Source organism: Oncorhynchus keta, unplaced genomic scaffold (genome assembly GCF_023373465.1).
Source record: "Oncorhynchus keta strain PuntledgeMale-10-30-2019 unplaced genomic scaffold, Oket_V2 Un_scaffold_2466_pilon_pilon, whole genome shotgun sequence".
Classification (NCBI taxonomy): Eukaryota; Metazoa; Chordata; class Actinopteri; order Salmoniformes; family Salmonidae; genus Oncorhynchus; species Oncorhynchus keta.
In genome coordinates, this window is record NW_026290882.1 from 90,012 (window position 1) to 112,455 (window position 22,444).

The window sequence follows — 22,444 nt, forward strand, 5'->3', positions numbered from 1 at the left end:
TTGTTATTATTATTATTATTGTCTTGATTATTTTTCACAAATTATAGTGGAATGGTATTAGAGGAGAGAAAGAGAGAGAGAAAAAAATCAATCGAGAGAGAGAAAGAGAGAGACCCTTTAAATGAAATTGAAAGACAGAGACTGACAGAGGCCGAGAGAGAGAGAGAGAGAGAGAGAGAGAGAGACTGACAGAGACTGACAGAGAGAGACAGAGACTGACAGAGAGAGACAGAGACTGACAGAGAGAGACAGAGACTGACAGAGGCCGAGAGTTTTATTACATTTTTTATTAGACCTTTATTTAACTAGTCAAATCAGTTAAGAAAAAAAATCGTATTTATAATGACGGCCTACTGGGGAACAGTAGGTTAACTGTAGGTTAAATGCCTTGTTCAGGGGCAGAACAACAGATTTTTACCTTGTCAGCTCAGGGATTCAATCCAGCAAGCTTTCAGTTACTGGCCCAGCGCTCTAACCACTAGGCTACCTGCTGGTTACTAGTCCAACGCTCTAACCACTAGGCTACCTGCTGGTTACTAGTCCAACGCTCTATCCACTAGGCTACCTGCTGGTTACTAGTCCAACTCTCTAACCACTAGACTACCTGCTGGTTACTAGTCCAATGCTCTAACCACTAGGCTACCTGCTGGTTACTAGTCCAACGCTCTAACCACTAGGCTACCTGCTGGTTACTGGCCCAATGCTCTATCCACTAGGCTACCTGCTGGTTACTAGACCAACACTCTAACCACTAGGCTACCAGCTGGTTACTGGCCCAATGCTCTAACCACTAGTCTACCTGCTGGTTACTGGCCCAATGCTCTAACCACTAGGCTACCTGCTGGTTACTAGTCCAACGCTCTAACCACTAGGCTACCTGCTGGTTACTAGTCCAACGCTCTAACCACTAGGCTACCTGCTGGTTACTAGTCCAACACTAACCACTAGGCTACCTGCTGGTTACTAGTCCAACGCTCTAACCACTAGGCTACCTGCTGGTTACTGGCCCAACCACTAGGCTACCTGCTGGTTACTAGTCCAACGCTCTAACCACTAGGCGACCTGCTGGTTACTAGTCCAACGCTCTAACCACTAGGCTACCTGCTGGTTACTGGCCCAACCACTAGGCTACCTGCTGGTTACTAGTCCAATGCTCTAACCACTAGACTACCTGCTGGTTACTGGCCCAACGCTCTGACCACTAGGCTACCTGCTGGTTACTGGCCAAACCACTAGGCTACCTGCTGGTTACTAGTCCAATGCTCTAACCACTAGACTACCTGCTGGTTACTGGCCCAACGCTCTAACCACTAGGCTACCTGCTGGTTACTGGCCCAACCACTAGGCTACCTGCTGGTTACTAGTCCAATGCTCTAACCACTAGACTACCTGCTGGTTACTGGCCCAACGCTCTAACCACTAGGCTACCTGCTGGTTACTAGTCCAACATTCTAACCACTAGGCTACCTGCTGGTTACTAGTCCAACGCTCTATCCACTAGGCTACCTGCTGGTTACTGGCCCAACGCTCTAACCACTAGGCTACCTGCTGGTTACTAGTCCAACACTCTAACCACTAGGCTACCTGCTGGTTACTAGTCCAACACTAACCACTAGGCTACCAGCTGGTTACTAGTCCAACGCTCTAACCACTAGGCTACCAGCTGGTTACTGGCCCAACGCTCTAACCACTAGTCTACCTGCTGGTTACTGGCCCAACACTCTAACCACTAGGCTACCTGCTGGTTACTGGCCCAACGCTCTAACCACTAGGCTACCTGCTGGTTACTGGCCCAACCACTAGGCTACCTGCTGGTTACTAGTCCAACGCTCTAACCACTAGGCGACCTGCTGGTTACTAGTCCAACGCTCTAACCACTAGGCTACCTGCTGGTTACTGGCCCAACCACTAGGCTACCTGCTGGTTACTAGTCCAATGCTCTAACCACTAGACTACCTGCTGGTTACTGGCCCAACGCTCTGACCACTAGGCTACCTGCTGGTTACTGGCCCAACGCTCTAACCACTAGTCTACCTGCTGGTTACTGGCCCAACACTCTAACCACTAGGCTACCTGCTGGTTACTGGCCCAACGCTCTAACCACTAGGCTACCTGCTGGTTACTGGCCCAACCACTAGGCTACCTGCTGGTTACTAGTCCAACGCTCTAACCACTAGGCGACCTGCTGGTTACTAGTCCAACGCTCTAACCACTAGGCTACCTGCTGGTTACTGGCCCAACCACTAGGCTACCTGCTGGTTACTAGTCCAATGCTCTAACCACTAGACTACCTGCTGGTTACTGGCCCAACCACTAGGCTACCTGCTGGTTACTAGTCCAATGCTCTAACCACTAGTCTACCTGCCGTCCCTCCACTCTAACCACTAGTCTACCTGCTGATTTACCCACCAATCTAACCACTAGTCTACCTGTGATTTACTCAAATCAACCATTCTGTTAACACTGTGATTTACTCACACAAATCAACCATTTTGACCACTTTCCCGACAAGTCAGACAATAGTTGAAGCATATCAAATCTACTCTGCTATTAAAATCAGCTATCAGAACAGAAATATCGTCTACCAAATCAAAACAAATAGCTATTTCAGTAACCACATCAATTACGTAAATGTCAACTTTAAAAGGGAAAAAAACAAATGCAAATCGAAGGACTTTGACCACTTTTCACAACAATACTAGCAAAGCCTCTGACAATTAAACAAATCACATGAAACCATCTAATCTCCTTCGTAAGCGTCCGTGTCCACACACATCACCGGGCCGGCAGTGACGGACGAATTACTGACGGATCCCGCTGCATTCTTAGCCACGACTCTGAATTCGTAAACCACACACTCGTTCAGCTCGGTCACGGTGTAGTGTGTGTCAGAGACGTTGGTTGAGTTGGCCTTCGTCCACCTGTCTCGTTCTCCCTCTTTCTTCTCAACCAGGTATCCCGTGACCTTGCTACCGCCGTCGTAAGTAGGCTTCAGCCATTCAAGTCTGACGGAGGACTTTCTGATGTGAGTGATCCGCACGTTGGTCGGAGGCTCTGCAACAGACAGAGGTTAAAATATTGTAAATATAGGAAATGTGATGGACCAACCACTAGGTGGTATAGAAATGTGATGGACCAACCACTAGGTGATATAGAAATGTGATGGACCAACCACTAGGTGATAAAGAAATGTGATGGACCAACCACTAGGTGATAGAGAAATGTGATGGACCAACCACTAGGTGATAAAGAAATGTGATGGACCAACCACTAGGTGATAAAGAAATGTGATGGACCAACCACTAGGTGATATAGAAATGTGATGGACCAACCACTAGGTGATAAAGAAATGTGATGGACCAACCACTAGGTGATATAGAAATGTGATGGACCAACCACTAGGTGATAAAGAAATGTGATGGACCAACCACTAGGTGATATAGAAATGTGATGGACCAACCACTAGGTGATAAAGAAATGTGATGGACCGACCACTAGGTGATAAAGAAATGTGATGGACCAACCACTAGGTGATAGAGAAATGTGATGGACCAACCACTAGGTGATAAAGAAATGTGATGGACCAACCACTAGGTGATAGAGAAATGTGATGGACAACCACTAGGTGATAGAGAAATGTGATGGACCGACCACTAGGTGATAAAGAAATGTGATGGACAACCACTAGGTGATAGAGAAATGTGATGGACAACCACTAGGTGATAAACATTTACATTTACATTTAAGTCATTTAGCAGACGCTCTCATCCAGAGTGACTTACAAATTGGTGCATTCACCTTATGACATCCAGTGGAACAGCCACTTTACAATAGTGCATCTAAATCTTTTAAGGGGGGTGAGAAGGATTACTTTATCCTATCCTAGGTATTCCTTAAAGAGGTATTCCTTAAAGATAAAGAAATGTGATGGACCGACCACTAGGTGATAGAGAAATGTGATGGACAACCACTAGGTGATAGAGAAATGTGATGGACCAACCACTAGGTGATAAAGAACTGTGATGGACCGACCACTACTGAAAGTAACGAAAGTCGCCTTACCACAAGCATCAATGGCCAGTACAGCGTCTGAGGTCTTGCTCAGGGGACTGCATAAAGAAATGTGATGGACCGACCACTACTGAAAGTAACGAAAGTCGCCTTACCACAAGCATCAATGGCCAGTACAGCGTCTGAGGTCTTGCTCAGGGGACTGCATAAAGAAATGTGATGGACCGACCACTACTGAAAGTAACGAAAGTCGCCTTACCACAAGCATCAATGGCCAGTACAGCGTCTGAGGTCTTGCTCAGGGGACTGCATAAAGAAATGTGATGGACCGACCACTACTGAAAGTAACGAAAGTCGCCTTACCACAAGCATCAACGGCCAGTACAGCGTCTGAGGTCTTGCTCAGGGGACTGCATCCAGCTGCGTTTTCCGCTGCCACCTTGAACTCATAGACGAGACCAGCAACGATGACGTTGGTCACTTTGAAGTGTGTGGCACGGATAACGGTTTTGTTAACCGTCTGCCACAGGATGCTGTTCTTGTCCTTCATCTGAAGATGGTATCCAACGACTGGTCTCCCTCCATTCCAGTTCGGCTCCGTCCAGGCGACGGTGACGCTTTCTCTGGTCACAGAGGTGACGATAGGGGCTGACGGAGATTCAGGGACGGCTATAGACGAAAGAAAATAACATTTAGCATTAATCGGTATGTTTACAGGGGGGTATCTTTTACCCTGTTGAATAAGACGTAGGTATTCTTTATCAGTTCAAGGGGTGGCATAGTGCAGCGCCCCCTAGTGGTCTGTTACAAGTAGATATGTTACATGTACAGTTTTTTGTACTTTACCTTTATTTAACAAGGCAAGTCAGTTAAGAACAAATTATTATTTACAATGACGGCCTACCGGAGAACAGTGGATTAACTGTTCAGGGGGCAGAACGACAGATTTGTACTTTGTCAGCTTGGAGGATTCGATCTTGCAACCTTTCGGTTACTAGTCCAGCACTCTAACCACTAGGCTACGCTGCCGCCCCTCCACTCTAACCACTAGGCTACGCTGCCGCCCCTCCACTCTAACCACTAGGCTACGCTGCCGCCACATATAGATGTATATATATATATAGAGAGAGAGAGAAAATACAAAGATAAAACGTGAATAGAGTAGTATAAAACTTACTGTAGTTGAGATCCACTCTGACGGTTGCAGAGTCGCTGTACTCACTGATGCCGTAGCGATTTTCAGCCCTGATTCTGAACTGGTACTCCTGTCCTGTTATGAGCTTCATGATTTTCATTGTGCATTTCACAACGACCGAGGAGACTTCAGTCCAGTCGGCGTTTGTCGTTTCTCGTTTGGTTATTATGTAGTTTGTGACGGGGCTTCCGCCGTCATACCGAGGAGGAAGCCACGTCAGACTCACGCTGTCCTCGGTCACCTCAGACATTCCAATAGGACCAACTGGGGCGCTGGGTCTATCCAGGACCACGATGGTCACAAAAGACCTGGAGGCTCCGCTGGTGTTAGAGGCACATATGTCGTACCTTCCTGAATCAGTAGCAGTGCTCTCACGAAGACTGATGATAAGATATTCAGGAGTTACTTCAGAGTTGAATCTCATCGTTGACTTCAACACGACATCGTCCTTTGAAAGAGAAATCTTTGGCGCAGGTTTCCCAGTAAGTGGGATCTGGCATTTTAGGTTCGATCCTGCTCTGACGTAGACTATATTGTCAGGAAACTTGTTCATGTTCATTTCAGGAGGTTCTGTTGAAAGATGAAGACTTGTTGAAGATATCAGATCAAAATGAAACAATCTACATGTAAGAATTAGTTTTCCAGAATGTAGTAAACTATCTGTCTTGGTTATGAATGTAGGATTATGAATGTAGGAAACCATCTGTCTTGGTTATGAATGTAGGAAACCATCTGTCTTGGTTATGAATGTAGGAAACCATCTGTCTTGGTTATGAATGTAGGAAACCATCTGTCTTGGTTATGAATGTAGGAAACCATCTGTCTTGGTTATGAATGTAGTAAACCATCTGTCTTGGTTATGAATGTAGTAAACCATCTGTCTTGGTTATGAATGTATGATTATGAATGTAGGAAACCATCTGTCTTGGTTATGAATGTAGGAAACCATCTGTCTTGGTTATGAATGTAGTAAACCATCTGTCTTGGTTATGAATGTAGGAAACCATCTGTCTTGGTTATGAATGTAGTAAACCATCTGTCTTGGTTATGAATGTAGTAAACCATCTGTCTTGGTTATGAATGTAGGAAACCATCTGTCTTGGTTATGAATGTAGGAAACCATCTGTCTTGGTTATGAATGTAGTAAACCATCTGTCTTGGTTATGAATGTAGTAAACCATCTGTCTTGGTTATGAATGTAGGAAACCATCTGTCTTGGTTATGAATGTAGTAAACCATCTGTCTTGGTTATGAATGTAGTAAACCATCTGTCTTGGTTATGAATGTAGGAAACCATCTGTCTTGGTTATGAATGTAGGAAACCATCTGTCTTGGTTATGAATGTAGTAAACCATCTGTCTTGGTTATGAATGTAGTAAACCATCTGTCTTGGTTATGAATGTAGTAAACCATCTGTCTTGGTTATGAATGTAGTAAACCATCTGTCTTGGTTATGAATGTAGGAAACCATCTGTCTTGGTTATGAATGTAGGAAACCATCTGTCTTGGTTATGAATGTAGGAAACCATCTGTCTTGGTTATGAATGTAGTAAACCATCTGTCTTGGTTATGAATGTGGTAAACCATCTGTCTTGATTATGAATGTAGTAAACCATCTGTCTTGTTTATGAATGTAGTAAACCATCTGTCTTGGTTATGAATGTAGTAAACCATCTGTCTTGGTTATGAATGTAGTAAACCATCTGTCTTGGTTATGAATGTAGGAAACCATCTGTCTTGGTTATGAATGTAGTAAACCATCTGTCTTGGTTATGAATGTAGTAAACCATCTGTCTTGGTTATGAATGTGGTAAACCATCTGTCTTGGTTATGAATGTAGTAAACCATCTGTCTTGGTTATGAATGTAGGAAACCATCTGTCTTGGTTATGAATGTGGTAAACCATCTGTCTTGGTTATGAATGTAGGAAACCATCTGTCTTGGTTATGAATGTAGTAAACCATCTGTCTTGGTTATGAATGTAGTAAACCATCTGTCTTGGTTATGAATGTAGTAAACCATCTGTCTTGGTTATGAATGTAGGAAACCATCTGTCTTGGTTATGAATGTTGGATTATGAATGTAGTAAACCATCTGTCTTGGTTATGAATGTAGTAAACCATCTGTCTTGGTTATGAATGTAGTAAACCATCTGTCTTGGTTATGAATGTAGGAAACCATCTGTCTTGGTTATGAATGTAGGAAACCATCTGTCTTGGTTATGAATGTAGTAAACCATCTGTCTTGGTTATGAATGTAGGAAACCATCTGTCTTGGTTATGAATGTAGGAAACCATCTGTCTTGGTTATGAATGTAGGAAACCATCTGTCTTGGTTATGAATGTTGGATTATGAATGTAGGAAACCATCTGTCTTGGTTATGAATGTAGGAAACCATCTGTCTTGGTTATGAATGTAGGAAACCATCTGTCTTGGTTATGAATGTGGTAAACTTCCTATTGTTGGATTATGAATGTAGGAAACCATCTGTCTTGGTTATGAATGTAGGAAACCATCTGTCTTGGTTATGAATGTAGGAAACCATCTGTCTTGGTTATGAATGTGGTAAACTTCCTATTGTTGGATTATGAATGTAGGAAACCATCTGTCTTGGTTATGAATGTGGTAAACCATCTGTCTTGGTTATGAATGTGGTAAACCATCTGTCTTGGTTATGAATGTAGTAAACCATCTGTCTTGGTTATGAATGTAGTAAACTATCTGTCTTGGTTATGAATGTAGTAAACCATCTGTCTTGGTTATGAATGTGGTAAACCATCTGTCTTGGTTATGAATGTAGTAAACCATCTGTCTTGGTTATGAATGTAGGAAACCATCTGTCTTGGTTATGAATGTGGTAAACCATCTGTCTTGGTTATGAATGTAGTAAACCATCTGTCTTGGTTATGAATGTAGGAAACCATCTGTCTTGGTTATGAATGTAGGAAACCATCTGTCTTGGTTATGAATGTAGGAAACCATCTGTCTTGGTTATGAATGTAGGAAACCATCTGTCTTGGTTATGAATGTGGTAAACTTCCTATTTTTGGATTATGAATGTAGTAAACCATCTGTCTTGGTTTATGGTCAGCAATTCTCTACCCTTAGTAACTGTAAATGTAGGGCTGGGCAACAACTCACCAAGTTGCCCTTTAACTAACACAGGGAGAGCCATTTCTGTAGGGTCACTGAATCCAGCGTGGTTTTCAGCACGAACTCTGAAGAAGTATTGAGTAGCTTCCTTCAGGTCGTACACCACGAAGTGGACGGTCTTGGTGACGCCACACTTCACCCATTTATCCTGACCGTTCTCGAGAGCATCGACACGATAACTGCTGATTCTGCTCCCTCCGTCATCCTCGGGCTTAATCCATGACAAGGACACACTTTCCTTGGTGATCTCGGTGACTTCGATGGTTTGTGGTGGGCTTGGTTTTTCTGAAATCAAGAAGAAGAAAAAATAAGAAAAAAAACTGCAGTTTAAAAAAAATAATAACATACAAAAATTACATTTTTTAAAATATATATTGGAACGCTTACATTTGGATTATCAGTTCTGGCATACCTGTAATCATTGCTCCGTATTTGGTCTCAGCTGGCAAGCCGATTCCATACTGGTTTTCACCAGTGACTCTGAAGTAGTACACACCTCCCTCTTGTAGATCTGACACTCTGTAGGTCAGACGAGGACATGAATCTGTGACTCTGGTCCATCCCTTGTTGTTCACCTCACGAATATCAACAAGGTAGTTGGTGACAGCAGCACCACCTTCGTTCTCTGGGGTATCCCAGGCAACTGTGGCAGAGCTCTTGGTAACATCCTTGACCCCAACACGGCATGGTGGACCAGGAGAGTCAAGAACCCTGACATTTAACGTACATGTGACTTTTCCAGCAACGTTTTGTAAAGTTACTGTATATTTTCCAGAGTCGTCTCTTGTTGCTTGGTCCACCGTGATAGACGTGACGGTATCAGTGGTATGAATACTGGCCCTCACTCTCAGGTCAACATCTGCCTTGTCCCACATGACGTTAGGAAAAGGCTTGCCGCTGAACGGCACAGTTAAGGTGAATGAACTGCCGTCCTTTACAAGAAGAGTCTTTCTCATCTCATTGCTGATATTAAACTGTGGTTCCTCTTCTCGGTCCTCAGCTGCTTGTGGATCAGTGGGAGGACTTGGCTCACTGACACCAATCTTGTTGATGGATTTGACAACAAATATATATTCTGCACCAGGTGTCAAACCAACGACAGTGGATTCAGTGTTCTCTGTGTTTGAAACACTGACACACCAGTCCTCCTCATCCGTTCTCTTATATTCAACACAGTATCCTGTTACAGCAGCTCCCCCATCAAACAACGGCTTATTCCATGAAAGAGTTACAGAAGTCTCGGTTGAGTCAATGACTTTGGGTTTAGCCGGTGGGGACGGCAGGAATTGTGGATCCTCCGCTTTTGTCAGTTTGCAAGGAATACTTGGGGGACTCGAGCCTGCAACATTTTCTGCATAGACTCTGTACTCATACTCACATCCCTCACAGAGATTGGATGCCTTGACCCTAAGGTCATTCACAGGTTTCGTGTTCACCTGTACCCAGCGCATTCCTGATTTCTCTCGTTTCTCAATAACGTAGCCAGAAATGCTGCTTCCTCCATCGGACTCCGGCCTTTTCCAGCAGATTGTCATTGTCTCACTTGTTATGCTGGTGATTTCAACATCTGTCGGTGCAGCAGGGACAGTGAATGGATCTGTGGCCTTGGTTGGCTCACTCTCCAAGGCTTCACCTTCTCCATATTCATTCACTGCCTTTACTCTGAAGATGTATTCCTTTCCTTTACGCAGACCGGTGACCTTGCATGTTGTAGCTTTCATGTCTTCATATACTGAAGTCCAGGTGACACGACTGGTTTCACATTTCTCAACTATATAGCGCAGAATTTCCGCACCACCATTTTCTTGAGGTGGTCCCCAGGTCAAAGTGCATTTCTCTGCGGTCAGACCAGTCACATCCAATGGCGCAGAGGACGGTCCAGCGCGGTCAAGTACCTTACAGTTTACAGACAGGGACCTTGTACCAGCAATGTTCTGCACTGTTACAGTGTACTGACCCGAGTCTCTTCGGATAGCGTCTCTGACTAGTAATGTGGTGGTAGTGTGTGTTGAAGTGATCTCTATTCTTGCCTTGATCTCAATCCTTTCACCATCTTTTGACCAGGAAATGACTGGACGTGGGCGCCCAGAAATATCTGCATCGATTCTCAGAACATCTCCGGCTTTGACAAGGACTAATTTCTTATACTTGTCATCCAAGACAATGCGAGGTAGAACAACGTTATCCTTGACTGTGACGGCACCTGTGCATTGCGACGGCTCACTGAGTACTCCAGCAGAGTTCTTTGCAATAACACGGAAGTCATATTGAATGTCCTCCGTAAGACCTTCAATGTCATAGTAAGTTTCCTGGAGATTGGTGAAATTGCACTTCAGCCAACAACCATCTGGAAGCTCCCTGCGATCAACAATGTAGCCAGTCACCTTGGCTCCACCGTCATTCTCTGGCTTGGACCAAGTGAGAGAAATGGAAGATCTTGTGATGTCTGTGACTGTAAGGTTAGCAGGAGGATCACATGGATCTCTTGCAGCTACAGGCTCAGTGGCTTTGCTGTACGGTCCAACGCCAGCAATATTCTCAGCAGCAACACGGAATTCATACTGCAAGCTTTCTTCAACCCCATTCACTTTAAATTCTGTTTCAGCAATGAGACGTCCTCTGTTAGTCTTTGTCCAGCGAATACTGCTATAGTCCTTCATTTCCAGGTGATAACCGATGATTGGACTTCCACCGTCCCTGGCTGGTTCATTCCATGAAACCAACATGAAGGACTTTGTAGCCTGGGCAACACGGAGGGTAGTGGGAGGGCCAGGTGTCTCGAAGGGGTACTGTGCAACAACGGAAGCGGACTCCACAGCATGGCTCACGCCGTAACGGTTTTCAGCTGCAATTCGGAACTGATATTCAGTGCCTTGTGTCAAACGAGGAACCTTAATAGATGTTCTGGCAACTGTGGATGAAACGGCCTTCCATGTTGTAGTGGTAGTATCTCTCTTCTCTACCACGTAGTTGCTGATTGGACATCCACCATCGTAGAGTGGGGGATCCCAAGACAGTGAAATATAGTCAGCGTTGACCTCATCTACCTTGATTGCACCAGGTGGGCCAGGTTTATCCAAGATGACCACAGCTATTATGGCTGATTTTCTACCAACTGTGTTGCTTAAGGTGATCTCATAGTTCCCTGATTCCTCCCTGGTTGTGTTTCTGATAGTGATTAGTGATGAGTTATTAGATGTTAGAAAGCTAACCCTGGTTGTCTCCTTCAACTCAGCACCATCTTTCTTCCATGAAACCTCAGGTTCAGGTCTGGCTCTAAATGGAACATCGATCTTCAGGTCGTCTCCTGCCTTGACACTGAACGTGTTGCACATCAGATCTATGATGGGTTCCACTGTGTCGTCGTTTACTACGACAGCCTCTGCCAGTAGCTTCGGTTCACTCTTGCCTGTTTCATTGACTGCACTAACCCTAAATGAATATTCCTCACCTGTTAAGAGTCCATCAATAGTTGATCTCAATCCCCGTATCTCAGTACACACAGTCCATTTGTCATCGCTCTTGGTTTGCATTTCCACTACGTAGCATTTGATTCTGCTTCCACCGTCGTCGTCAGACTTTTCCCATGACAGACTCACACTGTCGTGAGTAACATCGACAACAGTGACTTTACCAGGAGGCAAAGGAGCTTGGGATACCTTGATTGGTTCTGGTGTTTCCGCTGGCAAACCCACACCGAGCTCATTAACAGCTCGTACACGGAAGTAATAAAGTCCCCCTTCTATGAGGTTGTCAATCTTCATTCTATTTCTTCCACAGTTCTCGGAAACACTGGTAAAGGCCCGTCTTTGAGCTTCTCTCTTCTCCACAATGTAATGTGTGATCTTAGCTCCGCCGTCAATCAGTGGAGGCTCCCAGGATAGTGATACAGAATCTCTAGTAATGTCCTTGACTTCAAAGTGCTCAGGGGCACTTGGTGAATCCAACACTGTGACATTAATGAAAGCAGACTTCATACCGCTGACGTTCTCAAGAGTCAACGCATACTTACCAGTGTCAAGTCTGTTGACAGTGTGGATGACAAGGACTGTGTAGGTGCTTGTGACCTCAATGTGTGCACGCTCAGTAAGAGGACCTTCCATCTTGGACCACTTGACTACAGGTCGAGGTTCTCCTTTGAATGGGACAAACAGACGCAGTGTCGCACACGCCCGAACTGACACCATTTTCCTCAGGTCTGAATCTAGTTCAATCTCAGGTGCCTCAAGTCTTTCAGATGTAACTACAGTCCCTGGTACATCAGCGGGTTCCCCAACTCCTTCAGTGTTAATCGCACAGACGTGGAAGTTGTATTCTCCATTCTCCTTCAGCGTTTTCACAGTGAAGTGTGTTTCTTCAACACCAGTTGTCGGTGTACAGGTTGTCCACTCTTCCTCCGTTACTTCCTTCATCTCAACAACATATCCTTTGATGGCTGCTCCGCCATCATAGATGGGCTTTGACCATGAGATGGACACGGTTGTGGTTGACTGGTCTGTCACCCTAGGGTTGTAAGGAGGACCTGGTGGATATAAGGGGTCACAAGCTTTGATATATCCTGTTGGTACACTTGGCACTCCCACACCAGCAGAATTCTCAGCAGATACTCTGAACTCGTAGGAATGCCCCTCGGCGAGTCCGGTGCATCTGAACCGAATATCGTTAAGTCTTCTCTTGTTACACTTTGTCCATCTAACACCGTCTTTATCGCGTTTTTCAACGATATAGCCATCTATTTCTGAGCCACCATCGTTTTCTGGACGATTCCATGTAAGAACCATTGAGTCGCTTGTTATAGCGCTTGCTTCAGGTGTGGAAGGAGAGCTGGGCGGCTTGAAAGGACAACATGCAGTAACCGGGTCTGATTCAAGAGGTTCACCAATGCCAAACCTATTCACCGCTTTCACTCTGAAGATGTACTCAGTGCCGGGTACAAGTTTAGTCACTTTGTAGCTGACTGCTTGGGTTTCCGGTTGGACTACAGTCCATGACACGCGGTTGGTTACCCTCTTTTCAATGATATAATGGGAAACACTGGCACCGCCGTCTTGTAACGGATGACTCCAGTGCAGCGCGGCTTTCTCTGCAGTCACACCAGTTATCTTCAATGGCCCATCAGGTGGACCAGGTCTATCAAGAACCTTAACATTGACAGGTATATCTTTCTTTCCGGCCACATTGCTGAGACTCAGGACGAACTGTCCGCCGTCCACTCTGACGCAATCTAGAACTGTTAGAACTGTACGTTCAAACGTTTTTACGACCTCCGTTCTCGGGGCGGTTTTATCAATTTCTTTTCCGTCTTTTAACCACTTGACTCTGGGGAGTGGCGTCCCCAGGATATCCGCTCGGATAACAAACGTTTCACCAGCGCGGACGACGATACCATCCTTAAACTTGGGATCCATCGATGCTGTTGGTGCCTCGATTTCCATGGTGGCTCTGGTCACTGTTGACACAAACGGAATACCAGGTGCAAAAGGTTCACTAAGAGAGAGAGAGAGAGAGAATGGGAGAGCAGGTGGGAGAAAGGGATACATATGTATAATCAGATGTGATATTATACCTTTATTGCCTAGTTAAATAAGAACAGAGAGTCAGTTAAGAACAAATTCTCATTTACAATGACAGTCTAGGAACAGTGGGTTAACTGCCTTGTTCAGGGGCAGAACAACAGATTTTTTACCTTGTCAGCTCGGGGATTTGATATTTCAACCTTTCGGTTACTAGTCCAACGCTCTAAACACTAGGCTACACTGCCGCCCCTCCACTCTAACCACTAGGCTACCCTGCCTCCCCTCCACTCTAACCACTAGGCTACCCTGCCGCCCCTCCACCCCAGCCACTAGGCTACCCTGCTGCCCCTCCACTCTAACCACTAGGGTACCCTGCCACCCCTCCACTCTAACCACTAGGCTACCCTGCCGTCCCTCCACTCTAACCACTAGTCTACCTGCCGCACCTCCACTCTAACCACTAGGCTACCCTGCCGCCTCTCCACTCTAACCACTAGTCTACCTGCCGTCCCTCCACTCTAACCACTAGTCTACCTGCCGCACCTCCACTCTAACCACTAGGGTACCCTGCCACCCCTCCACTCTAACCACTAGGCTACCCTGCCGCCTCTCCACTCTAACCACTAGGCTACCCTGCCGCCCCTCCACTCTAACCACTAGTCTACCCTGCCACCCCTCCACACTAACCACTAGATTACCTGCTGCCCCATATTGATTGATTATCTTCATTCAATTGAAGGCTTATATGTTTTGGAGTTCCCCTTGGCTCCTTATCAATTCAAGTGGTGGCATAGTCTAGCACCACCTAGTGGTCTGTCACACAGAAATATTCTATCATGTTGAGATATGTTATTGGATTGATTTACACAGGTGAATATGGCAATATTCCCACATGGGTCTACCACTTCTGTCCAATCATATTAGCCAAACTAAACACTCCCTCCGATACGTGTATTAAAACTATATACTTTTATGGGCTGTTGTTCACAGGAATGTACTGAACAGGAAGGAGAGAGGGAAGGAGAGAGAGAGAGAGATTTGTAATAAAAAAGCTGGAATCTATTCTTCCCAACGTGATTTGAAAAGGATTTGTTTTGCTAAAAGAGTACAATGTTTTAGTTGAAGGCTAATTTAAGAATCTGTGTCTGTGTGAATCTGTGTCTGTGTGAATCTGTGTCTGTGTGAATCTGTGTCTGTGTGGAATCTGTGTCTGTGTGAATCTGTGTCTGTGTGGAATCTGTGTCTGTGTGAATCTGTGTCTGTGTGGAATCTGTGTCTGTGTGAATCTGTGTCTGTGTGAATCTGTGTCTGTGTGAATCTGTGTCTGTGTGGAATCTGTGTCTGTGTGAATCTGTGTCTGTGTGAATCTGTGTCTGTGTGGAATCTGTGTCTGTGTGAATCTGTGTCTGTGTGAATCTGTGTCTGTGTGAATCTGTGTCTGTGTGAATCTGTGTCTGTGTGAATCTGTGTCTGTGTGGAATCTGTGTCTGTGTGAAATCTGTGTCTGTGTGAATCTGTGTCTGTGTGGAATCTGTGTCTGTGTGAATCTGTGTCTGTGTGAATCTGTGTCTGTGTGGAATCTGTGTCTGTGTGAATCTGTGTCTGTGTGGAATCTATGTCTGTGTGAATCTGTGTCTGTGTGAATCTGTGTCTGTGTGGAATCTGTGTCTGTGTGAATCTGTGTCTGTGTGAATCTGTGTCTGTGTGAATCTGTGTCTGTGTGGAATCTGTGTCTGTGTGAATCTGTGTCTTTGTGGAATCTGTGTCTGTGTGAATCTGTGTCTGTGTGAATCTGTGTCTGTGTGAATCTGTGTCTGTGTGGAATCTGTGTCTGTGTGAATCTGTGTCTGTGTGAATCTGTGTCTGTGTGGAATCTGTGTCTGTGTGAATCTGTGTCTGTGTGAATCTGTGTCTGTGTGAATCTGTGTCTGTGTGGAATCTGTGTCTGTGTGAATCTGTGTCTGTGTGAATCTGTGTCTGTGTGAATCTGTGTCTGTGTGGAATCTGTGTCTGTGTGGAATCTGTGTCTGTGTGAATCTGTGTCTGTGTGAATCTGTGTCTGTGTGAATCTGTGTCTGTGTGAATCTGTGTCTGTGTGGAATCTGTGTCTGTGTGAATCTGTGTCTGTGTGAATCTGTGTCTGTGTGAATCTGTGTCTGTGTGAATCTGTGTCTGTGTGAATCTGTGTCTGTGTGGAATCTGTGTCTGTGTGAATCTGTGTCTGTGTGAATCTGTGTCTGTGTGAATCTGTGTCTGTGTGGAATCTGTGTCTGTGTGAATCTGTGTCTGTGTGGAATCTGTGTCTGTGTGAATCTGTGTCTGTGTGAATCTGTGTCTGTGTGGAATCTGTGTCTGTGTGGAATCTGTGTCTGTGTGAATCTGTGTCTGTGTGGAATCTGTGTCTGTGTGAATCTGTGTCTGTGTGAATCTGTGTCTGTGCTGCACAATGTAGATGATCCAAGATGATGCTAACACACCAAAGATGTGGAGATCACACATGGCAGGCTATTTATTATATGATATATCAAGAGCAATTTTGTATATTTAAGTATTTAAAAAAATAATTGAACTAATTATTTTTTTTTTTTTAACTCATGTCAACTGTTGGAATTTTGCGTCTCTTGCCCGAAACAGGTCATTAGCAATGAACGAATTCATTGTGTGAACTCACGACATATTTTTTTTCTTCTTCTTCTTCATATGACATAAATAACACGAGCTAAATGCAAATATAGTTCATCCCATTGGTTGTTCAACCTGTCACTCAAGCAGTTTATTGCGTCACCCATCGTCCTCACCGCCGAAGCTCATTGGCTGGGCTGGTAGATGCCCCTATATGGTCAAAACGATTTCGCAATACTTGGAGCAGCAACAAAACATACACAAGACTTCATCAACTTAACTTATTTGGTCAACGAAAAATACGGACATTTTACTTCCCAACTTTTTATTCTTTTGATGGGCAATTGACGACACCTAAAAAAAAAAAAAAAAAAAAAAAAAAAAAAGCAGACAAGGTAACGTCGTTGATTTGGTATGTTTTTTCTTCTCCCCAAGTCATCTTCTATGGAGGAGGAAAAGGGTAATAGCTAGCTAGCTAGGCTAAATGGACTCCACAAACTGTACGGCATATTTGTGCTAATTTACACACCAGCTGTGACCAGGCATGCTTAAAATAAACGTGTAGTTTACTAAACAGCGGTGTGATAAACTATATAGTGATGTGGCGTTCAAAGTGAGTGTGTTTTTTTGACGTTTAGGTGAGGTTATGTTCGGTTAGTAAAGGAAATGCTAGCTAGCTGTTAGCCAGTTGTCTAGTTAGCCGAGAGCTCCACGCCTCCTGCTATTGACAAATCTCTCTAATATAGGCTCTTTGTTCGTCTATTTCCATACACATTCTCACGTCAAAACGTTTTGTGTGTTAGTTTTTTTTTTTTATTATTTTTTTTTAGTGAATTCACCGGTACAATTATTATTATTAATATTATTATTATTATTTGTTTTTTTTTTATTATCCCAAAACGTCTGTGGGTTTTTTTTGTTGCTTACCACTGCATGGCTACGGAGTTCCTCTCCGGTGGCACAAAGAGCAGATCTACGGAGGGAGGGATGCGATGATGCAATCACCGGCAACACTACCGTTAAACTAGCAGACAGCTGAACTGACCGACAGGGACAGAGAGAGAGAGATGTCACAGACACACAACTCCCTGTGTGACCTTATCAGACTTAACATTAATAACTATGATTTTTCACTTTCCCTCAGGGAGAATAACATGTGTTTGTGATGACAGATAAATGTTGGGTGAATTAATGCAAATTGGGGGAGGGGCTTAAACCAGACCAGATCTGTTTCCATAACAACAACAACAAAAAAAATCAATCAACATTTTTAATGTCAATATGAAAATGCGCAATATTATTTAGCTACATATTCTAGATATATGTTTTTTTTGCATTCAATGTAGCTTGTTTTCATAAATCCCCCCCATCATGTGTTTTAGTATAAATGTCGTCTCTGGTGGGTCAGACTGTAACATACATGATGGAACTGTCGGTCTGTCTTCATTACTGGGCACCAATATAAACGTCGTCTCTGGTGGGTCAGACTGTAACATACATGATGGAACTGTCGGTCTGTCTTCATTACTGGGCACCAATATAAACGTCGTCTCTGGTGGGTCAGACTGTAACATACATGATGGAACTGTCGGTCTGTCTTCATTACTGGGCACCAATATAAACATCGTCTCTGGTGGGTCAGACTGTAACATACATGATGGAACTGTCGGTCTGTCTTCATTACTGGGCACCAATATAAACGTCGTCTCTGGTGGGTCAGACTGTAACATACATGATGGAACTGTCGGTCTGTCTTCATTACTGGGCACCAATAGTTCCAGTGATTGGATTTTCCCTCGCTGGTTATGTGGACAAATCACGATTTCACAGACGGATAGGATATTTAGAATTTCTGATTATTGGTGGTGGTGGGTGGGGGGGGAATTTGACCCGTAGACTTGTCCTTAACTTGTAGGGAGGAGTTCCTCGTTCTAGCATCTCTTCTCATAACCCATGTGGACCCAGATCTTCATTGATTTATGTCTGGTGAAATCAAGATTGCTAGAAATTATATGGGGCTCCCGAGCAGCGCAGCATCTCAGTGCTAGAGGCGTCACTGCAGCCACTGGTTCGATTCCAGGCTGTATCACAACCGGCCATGATTGAAAATAATAATTTGTTCTTAACTGACTTGCCTAGTTAAAAATTTTTTTTAAATAATAGTAATTGTGCTACTGAGGTTGAGTCCCTCTATTTCCCTGACTACACTTGACTCAAGTAGTTCTGACTAAAAGCTCATAGTCTAGAATGTTCTTAGCTGTCACCTGTTTGTATTTTAATAATGAATCCCCTATCAACATGTATTTCTTATCTTTTTTTCTCTTCTCGGGGGAAAGACTAACATATTTCCCTTGTCCTTCCAGACTCCAGTAACTCCAGTCTACAGGAGCGCGTCCAGACACCAAATTCATCCAGAGTGCCACCCAACCAGCACGCCAGTCATAGCAGACGGACAGTGAGGCGAGCGGTCAGCAGATCCAAACCAAATGAGCAAGAGGTCGCAGCAGACGATAAACACGGAGCAGAACAGGGGGGCTGTTAGTGTGATCCAGGGCCAAGCTAGTGGAGCAACATCAACAACACCAGGAGGAAGCTTACAGCTGGTACCCCAGCTAGTCCCTGCCACCCCAGCCGAAGGAGGAGGAGGAGGCAAGGCCAAGATGAAGAAGACGTCGGGGGACAAGGACAGTGACGAGTACCGCCAGCGTCGGGAACGGAACAACCTGGCGGTTAAGAAGAGCAGGATGAGATCCAAGCAGAAGGCCCAGGACACGCAGCAACGTGTCAACGAGCTGAAAGAGGAGAACGAGAGGCTGGAGGCCAAGATCAAGCTGCTCAGCAAAGAGCTGTCTGTCCTCAAGGACCTCTTCCTGGAACACGCCCACAACCTGGCCGACAACGTCCAAGCGCCTGGCGCGGAGGGGGCCAGCCCCGCCCACAACAACAACAACAACAACAACAACAATGGGGCGTGTAACAACAACAGCAGCCAGTGAGAAGAGGGCAGCAGGGACATGAAATATGATACCTCACGGTTGAGTGCTTCCCAAACGGCACCCTATTTTCCCCATAGGGCCCTGGTCTAAAGTAGTGCACTATGAAGGGAATAGGGGGCCATTTTGAGTCAACCAGGGTGATGGTAAATAGACAGCTCGCCACTGCTTCTTAGCCTTCCTCTGGCTCCTCCCAGAGATGATATATACTGGCAGAGAGATTTCACTGTTGTCTTCTTTGTGCGTTCAGATTGGTTCACAATGATGAGATTTCTTCTTCTTTTTTTTTTTTTTTTTACAATTTGGAGACATTTCTAAAGAGACCCTGTTGAGTCACAAGATAAACTATTCACTTAGTTAAGATGATGATGTGGGTGAGGGGGGGGGGGAGTATATATTTTATTATTTTGGGTTTCTTGTTCCTTTTAAAAGAATGTTTGGTGAACTAGCTACCATTTTTTTGTCTGGCGTTTTTAGTATTGTCAGTACATTCACTACGGTTGAAGTTAATCAGAATGATGCCTGTTTTTTTGGGGGGGGGATGCGTCTGTTGGCTTCAGATATGCACACGTTGTACATTTTTTATTTTTAAATATATATATTTTGTTGTTGTGTCCTAATCGAATGGCTTTACTTCTGCTTTGGGCTGTTTTGGATAGAAGAGGACTGTAAATATCAAGAGTCAAAGAGGTAGGATTGGACCCAAAGCTTAACTTAAGATCAGAACGCTTAAACCTTGTTTTTTTCTTTTTCTCAAGACGTGTTGTGTTGTTGACGTCAAATGGGAGCTTTTCATAATCTCGAGTTAGGTTTCAGGCCTGTGTGAGATACAGTCAGTCGGTTGTGTTTATTTACCCATAGTTCCAACAGGCCTCAGACCAGCCCTTCTAGTCAGAGACCCAGATGGGCAGAGGTGGCGTCTCAAACAGAGCCCTGTTCCCTAGACGGTGCACTAGTTTCGACCCCCTATGTGGCACTGCTCAAAAGAAAAGGTTTCAAATGTAGTTCGCTAAATAAGGAATTAGGGTGTCATTTGGGATACAGGCTGGGGGGGCAGAGGTGTGTTCAGGGGTGGGAGAGGTGTGTTCGGGGGGCAGGGCAGAGGTGTGTTCGGGGGGGGCAGGGCAGAGGTGTGTTCGGGGGGCAGGGCAGAGGTGTGTTCGGGGGGCAGGGCAGAGGTGTGTTCGGGGGGCAAGGCAGAGGTGTGTCGGGGGGGGGGGCAGAGGTGTGTTCGGTGGGGGGCAGGGCAGAGGTGTGTTCGGTGGGGGGCAGGGCAGAGGTGTGTTCGGGGGGGCAGGGCAGAGGTGTGTTCGGGGGGCAGGGCAGAGGTGTGTTCGGGGGGGCAGGGGGCGGTGGGGGGGCAGAGGTGTGTTGCAGTTAAGGGGTCCCAGCCCAGACTGCCCAGGGGCCCAGGGCAGAGCCCAGTGCCCAGACTGGGGGCCCAGACAGCCCAGACAGCAGAGCCCAGACTGTGACTTTGCCCAGACTGCCCAGACAGCCCAGACAGCCCAGACTGCCCAGACAGCCCAGACAGCCCAGACTGCCCAGACTGCCCAGACTGCCCAGACAGCCCAGACAGTCCAGACAGCCCAGACTATCATGCAAACCTCCGTGGGATTAAACTCCAGACGTTTCGCACTGCGTCACAAGGCCGCCGCTAATTCAAAGTTAAGCCTTTCTCCAAACCAACCCTAAAAACCTGGAGAGAAAGACCGAACAACAGGACAATGAGCCATTCTGTCTGTCTGGGCGTTGGGGATGCTAAATGACCTCCTAATTGGCCCCGGCTCGCTAGAACAGAGCGAGGCACGTTGGCTCCCGCCTCCAGTGGTGTCAGGCTCAGTCAGAGTCAGAATGTGTAGAGAGAAAGGCAGGCTCAGTCGGAGGCTCAGTCGGAGGCTCAGTCGGAGTCAGAATGTGTAGAGAGAAAGGCAGGCTCAGTCGGAGGCTCAGTCGGAGGCTCAGTCGGAGGCTCAGTCAGAGTCAGAATGTGTAGAGAGAAAGGCAGGAGTCGGAGGCTAAATCGGAGGCTCAGTCGGAGGCTCAGTCGGAGTCAGAATGTGTAGAGAGAAAGGCAGGCTCAGTCGGAGGCTCAGTCGGAGGCTCAGTCGGAGTCAGAATGTGTAGAGAGAAAGGCAGGCTCAGTCGGAGGCTCAGTCGGAGGCTCAGTCGGAGGCTCAGCCGGAGGCTCAGTCGGAGGCTCAGTCAGAGGCTCATTCGGAGTCAGAATGTGTAGAAAGAAAGGCAGGCTCAGTCGGAGGCTCAGTCGGAGGCTTCGGAGGCTCAGTCGGAGGCTCAGTCGGAGTCAGAATGTGTAGAGAGAAAGGCAGGCTCAGTCGGAGGCTCAGTCGGAGGCTCAGTCGGAGGCTCAGTCGGAGGCTCAGTCGGAGTCAGAATGTGTAGATAGAAAGGCAGGCTCAGTCGGAGGCTCAGTCGGAGGCTCAGTCGGAGGCTCAGTCGGAGGCTCAGTCAGAGGCTCATTCGGAGTCAGAATGTGTAGAAAGAAAGGCAGACACCTGATTTTTTTTTAAATATTTTTATTTTTTGTTTTGTTTCTGTTGTCAGACTTGAGTTATCATCCAGCTGTAGGATTGTCTCCTCTGAAACAACGGCATATCCTGATGTGATGAGGAAGACGATGATGATGTGGATGTGTATTTGGCCAGAGGTGTCGACGTTGTCTGTTGAGTGTCTGATGAATAGGATGCGTCCCCAATGGCGACCCTGTCCCCAATTTTTTTTATTTTTATAGTGCACTACTTTTTGAGTAGAGCCTTGTCAACAGGCAGTGCACTATATATAACATCTAGGGTGCCTCTTGGCTGTTGTAGACTTCTGTACCTCAGGCTACCAGTATTATCCACACCAGACAGGGCCTTTTGCTTTCTCAACAAGACCTCTGAAGCATCTTTTCAAATGTTTTTTTTTGTTAGTTTTTTTTGTAATCTCTGTTT

General features: G+C 45.5%; 2 protein-coding genes and 1 long non-coding RNA gene across 53 annotated transcripts; 2 read left to right on the plus strand and 1 right to left on the minus strand.

The window, feature by feature from the left end:
* Window positions 1–272: 272 nt before the first annotated feature.
* LOC118382468 (titin-like) lies at window positions 273–17,602 on the minus strand. Of its 50 annotated transcripts, none has more exons than XM_052515422.1 (9): window positions 17,425–17,602; window positions 8,772–13,846; window positions 8,348–8,644; window positions 5,189–5,776; window positions 4,375–4,680; window positions 2,430–3,054; window positions 2,222–2,393; window positions 1,320–1,389; window positions 273–992 (listed from the first exon to the last, which is right to left on the minus strand). In XM_052515422.1, exons 1-6 carry the CDS (start codon window positions 17,430–17,432, stop codon window positions 2,741–2,743), a joined length of 6,588 nt encoding a protein of 2,195 aa, XP_052371382.1. In that variant the 5' UTR covers window positions 17,433–17,602; the 3' UTR covers window positions 273–992; window positions 1,320–1,389; window positions 2,222–2,393; window positions 2,430–2,740. The 50 variants fall into 50 exon arrangements, with proteins under 50 accessions (XP_052371382.1, XP_052371376.1, XP_052371377.1 ...); XM_052515416.1 differs by having other exon boundaries at window positions 273–1,171; XM_052515417.1 differs by lacking the exon at window positions 1,320–1,389 and adding an exon at window positions 1,887–1,956 and having other exon boundaries at window positions 273–1,171.
* On the plus strand, window positions 3,078–3,606 carry LOC127928252 (uncharacterized). Its single transcript, XR_008131095.1, has 3 exons — window positions 3,078–3,210; window positions 3,339–3,434; window positions 3,563–3,606. It is a non-coding gene; the product is annotated as an uncharacterized LOC127928252 (long non-coding RNA).
* cebpg (CCAAT enhancer binding protein gamma) lies at window positions 16,725–20,556 on the plus strand. Of its 2 annotated transcripts, none has more exons than XM_035769266.2 (2): window positions 16,725–16,909; window positions 18,861–20,556. In XM_035769266.2, exon 2 carries the CDS (start codon window positions 18,984–18,986, stop codon window positions 19,491–19,493), a length of 510 nt encoding a protein of 169 aa, XP_035625159.2. In that variant the 5' UTR covers window positions 16,725–16,909; window positions 18,861–18,983; the 3' UTR covers window positions 19,494–20,556. The 2 variants fall into 2 exon arrangements, with proteins under 2 accessions (XP_035625159.2, XP_052371384.1); XM_052515424.1 differs by having other exon boundaries at window positions 16,725–16,892.
* The last annotated feature ends 1,888 nt before the right edge of the window (window positions 20,557–22,444 follow it).

Coding starts and splice junctions, on each gene's coding strand:
- LOC118382468 (XM_052515422.1), bottom strand. Junction 5,777..8,347: donor GTTAGTTAAAGGGCAACTTG/GTGAGTTGTTGC, acceptor ATCTTTCAACAG/AACCTCCTGAAATGAACATG. Junction 3,055..4,374: donor ACTGGCCGTTGATGCTTGTG/GTAAGGCGACTT, acceptor TGTCTGTTGCAG/AGCCTCCGACCAACGTGCGG.
- cebpg (XM_035769266.2), top strand. CDS start 18,984: ATGAGCAAGAGGTCGCAGCAGACGATAAACACGGAGCAGAACAGGGGG.